The 4,502-nt window shown below is 42.1% G+C and overlaps 1 protein-coding gene across 1 annotated transcript in view; it reads right to left on the bottom strand.

The window, feature by feature from the left end:
- Positions 1-4,502, bottom strand: part of LOC104982634 (multidrug resistance-associated protein 4-like) — a 69,649-nt gene that overhangs the window by 51,963 nt on the left and 13,184 nt on the right. The window contains exon 3 of the mRNA XM_010832073.1: positions 1,553-1,642. Within this exon, the coding sequence (XP_010830375.1) occupies positions 1,553-1,642 (90 nt within the window). The remainder of the gene's footprint in view (positions 1-1,552; positions 1,643-4,502) is intronic.

Here is a 4,502-nt window from a genome sequence, read left to right as displayed (position 1 = left end):
ATCTGCATATCTGAGGTTATTGATATATTTCCCGGCAATCTTGATTCCAGCTTGTGATTCTTCCAGTCCAGCATTTCTCATGATGTATTCTGCATATAATTTAAATAAGCAGGGTGACAATATACAGCCTTGATGTACTCCTTTTCCTATTTGGAACCAGTCTGTTGTTCCATGTCCAGTTCTAACTGATGCTTCCTGACCTGCATACAGGTTTCTCAATAGGCATGTCATGTGGTCTGGTATTTGCATCTCTTTCAGAATTTTCCACAGTTTATTGTGATCCACACAGTCAAAGGCTTAGGCATAGATCAATAGAGTAGAAATAGATGTTTTTCTGGAACTCTCTTGCTTTTTCGATGATCCAGCAGATGTTGGCAATTTGATCTCTGTTTCCTCTGCCTTTTCTAAAACCAGCTTGAACATCTGGAATTTCACAGTTCATGTATTGCTGAAGCCTGGCTTGGAGAATTTTGAGCATTACTTTACTAGCATGTGAGATGAGTGCAATTGTGCAGTAGTTTGAGCATTCTTTAGCATAGCCTCTCTTTGGGATGGTATAAAAGCCATTAAGGACAGAGTATAGAAACAATATGCTCTGAAGGAACAGACAGAAACCTAAATAGAAATTATCTCACTGGGTTTTAAACCTGCTAAAGCAGAAATCCAAGTGTCCACCCCAGATGACACTGTTTCAGGGCAGCACAGGGCTGACTTCAGGGATGTCCCGGGAGAATCAGACCAGCAGCAATGAAGGAAGATGTGGATTTTGACTACAACACAGATGAGCTCAGGGCTTCTCCAAATGCTCTGCATCCCAGAGTTTAGCCCCCATCTCCCCTGGGCTCCCCAGCATCCCAGGAAAGCCTGTATTATAGTACCTACTGCTCTCTCCAGTAATTACTTGTGTATTTACCTCCCTGATAGACTGTGGCTTCTATAGGGCAGAAACTAAGCTTTATTCATCCCTGAAAGTGAGTAGGGGCCTTACTTCATGTTTGATGAATGAATACTGGAAAGAGAAGTGTCTACTACAACACAGATCTGACCAACAGATACGATGTTCTGGGTCATGTGATCTATGCTTAAGGTTAGTGGAAAAAAGAGTGTGTGGGGACAGCAGAGAGGAGGTTGTGTCTGGGGACCACCCACTTGAAGGCTCCCTATGCAGCAGGCACTGAACAGGGTGCAGGGGAAAAAACAATCCCTGACTACTAGGCCTTCATCACCTAGAGGAGGAGGAAGACAGTTCAGCAACACCTACACCACGTGCCAAGAAGGGCCGCTCCAGGAGGACCCTTTAGGACACTAACCAAGCTGGGCAAAGACACTGCTGCCATTTATTATTAGAAAAACAAAACTCTCACTTATGAAACAATACATATAATTACATCGAATTTGCACACAGAGAAGTGAAAGTTGGATAAATAGAACCTTTGTCTTACATCCTCAACAGAACCCTGGCTGACACCAAACCCTGGCACCTGGCATCCCAATAAGCTGAACCCAGTGAGAAAAACAGGAAATGGAAGAGGATCCCTCAGGGGCAGCTCACCTGGTCAAACCTGTTCACATCGTTGGACAGCAGGTTGACTATCTGGCCTGTGGTGGTCTTCCCCATGGCTGAGCTACTCAGGCGAAGGGCCTGAAATGAGAGAGGGAGACAGAGATCCGGATTCCTAAGGTGATACCAAGTCATCTTAGAACATAACACAATGGAACATGTGTTCCAGGGGTCTTGAGTGGTGTCATCAGGAGCAGGATGACCCCTGACAGCAGGGCTCTAGGGACCCTTCTTCAGCTTCTAACTCCTCAGTGTGGTGGCAGCCCCAACCACAAGGACAGCAAAGGGAGGAGCAGGAGGTAAAAGCAAAATCCACCCCCTGTTTCAGTGAACTTGCACCTGTCTGAAGGTTAAAGGGTGTAGGTTTAGACTTAGGAGCCAACTAAGTAATTTTTAGCCAAATTGGATGAGACTGGAGAGGTTGCCTTAGGAAAGAAATTCAGAGACTTGGGTTCAGTCATTCATCCTGTGGGTGACAATATTTAAACACTTTGGGCTTAGTTTCCTCATTCTGAAATGAGCAAGTATAATGTTCAAAACACTGTTCCTGTGAGGAAACTGTGGTCTTGATGCCAGTCTGCTGATTTTACAAAATACACAACCTGTGTTGCTCAATCCCTTTATTTAGTAAGAAAAATGCCCTAGAGATCTGAGGAAGCTGAAAAGACACCAGGAGCTGCTTCAACAGACCACAACTAGAGCCACTGATCCAAACAAAATGTCATACTTCATAAGAAACTTTTTCTTTACTCCTCAAGTTAAAGAAGAAAACAATGATCAAGTGAGAGGGTAAAATGATATAACCACAATGGAAGAGAATACGGAAGTTCCTCAAAAATTAAACATGACATTAGCATACAATACAGCAATTATACTACTAAGGATACACTCAAGAAAACTAAAAACACAACCTTGAACAGACAATTAGTACACTCATATTCACAGCAGCAATGTTCACAATAGCTAAAAGGTGGAAACAACTGTCCATTGACAGATGAGCAAACACACAGAATGTTGCATAGGCCTATAAGGGAAGACTATTGAGCCTTAAAAAGGAATTAAATTCTGACACCTGCCACAACATGGATGAACCTTGAAGACATCAGGCTACAGAACATAAGCCTCACACAAAATGACAAACGCTATATGATTCCACTTATATGAAGTACTGAAGTACTCAAATTCACAGAGATAAGAAGTAGAATGGTGCTGGGTGCGGGGAGAGGGGTTGGGGAGTTAGTGTTTAATGGATGCAGAGGTTCAGTTTGGGAAAAAGAAAAAGTTCCAGAGATGAATAATGGTGACGGCTACACAACAATGTGAGTGTACCTAATGTCACTAAATGCTGTACTTAAAAGGAGTGAAAATGGTCAACTTTACACTGGGTGTATTTTACCACCACCACACAACACAATGATCAAAAGCCAAAGGTAATTTTACCAAAGCTGTGGAAATGGCAAGTCATTTTTATATACGATACCTCCTTCACAATCATTCAAAATTCAGCTGCAAAGAGCACGAAATGCTGAATGGGCCATTTTAGGAGTGGAATATGTGCAGCCTTAGAGACCGCCTGGAGACCTGCCCCAGCCGGGAATCCATGGTCAGAACAAACTATGGCTATGGACTTAGCAGCCACTCCATTTCTAATGCCCAATCTGATTCCTCCCCAGGATCAGGGATCAGGAGGTGGGGCCTGAGCATGAACCATGGAAGTTCAGAGGGGCCTTTCAGAGCTGCTCGGCAGCACCAGCTGTGCCCTAAAGAATCAGCCCACCTGTAACCTGAAAAGAAGTGTCTTGTTTCTGCACCCCAGCAGGACTCTAGATGCAAGGCTGTGTGTGAGGAAATTTGTCTTTTCCAGGTTTCTGGAATTTCAAGTTATATCTATGTTATAATCCCCATAAGTCCTGACTTCATATAGGGCCAACATTTAGGTAAAATCAAGGCAGTAAATGAACTTCTTGGGAGATAGTTACATTCACATAAGCCAATGTGCCAGGTCAGATCACATTTCCCAAAGGCAAGATTCCAAAGTATGGTGGGAAGAGGAAGAAACACAGGTAGACAATGGCTCACCTGTGTGGCAAAGAGTCAGCTTTCAGTAAACCATCACCTCACATCTAACTTAAGGTTTCACAACACAGTTTGGGTAAAATTTCACAACTATTATGAGAGTTAAATATGATCTGGAAAGACAAACGTTTAGCCAACTTGTGAGGAAATCTGAGTATCCATCTCCTAAATGGTTAGAGATGCAACAGAATAACAAAGATGATGATAAATGACAGTGAAGACCTCTGACTGCAGTATGCAGGCACAGTTGCAATTTCCACATCACCCAGAAGGAAAGCAGCTCAGATGCTGTTGTCAAACAAGACAGTGAGATGCCAGGTCCCCAGTTTCACACAATCCTGAAAAGTACAAGACTCTGCTCAAGGAAAGATGAGGAAAAGACATCTCACTTTCTGCTGAAAAAAGTATTCTGAAGAAGCAGAAGCTCTAGATAAGCAGCAACCAGGTAAAAGCAGCAATATTTTCAATTTAAGCTGCTTGGTTTTGTCTTTCAATGAGGAGTTTATTTATTAATGAAAACTGCATATGTTTAAGGTTACAACATGATACTTTGGTATAAATACACACTGGGAAATGGTTACTGTAGTAAAACCACTTAAAGTATCCACTACCTAATATAGTTATCCTATTTAACATGTGTGGTGAGAACATTTGAGATCTACTCTTTTTGAAAATTTCAAGGATACAATACAGTCAAATAAGGATTTTTTTTTAAACAGTCTAAGGCAAAGACATATCCAGGATCAAGTTTATACAGAGCCCTTCAGCTCTTGACACTGATATATCTGTGGCAATACCTTTGTAAAGATACCAGAAAGCCTCACTCTTTTATACTAGTTTAGACAAGGGTAAACTATGAATAATT

Source organism: Bison bison, unplaced genomic scaffold, assembly GCF_000754665.1.
Source record: "Bison bison bison isolate TAMUID 2011002044 unplaced genomic scaffold, Bison_UMD1.0 scf7180017864535, whole genome shotgun sequence".
Classification (NCBI taxonomy): Eukaryota; Metazoa; Chordata; class Mammalia; order Artiodactyla; family Bovidae; genus Bison; species Bison bison.
Note: the sequence above shows the minus strand (reverse complement) of the source record. Positions and strands in the feature narration are given on the sequence as shown.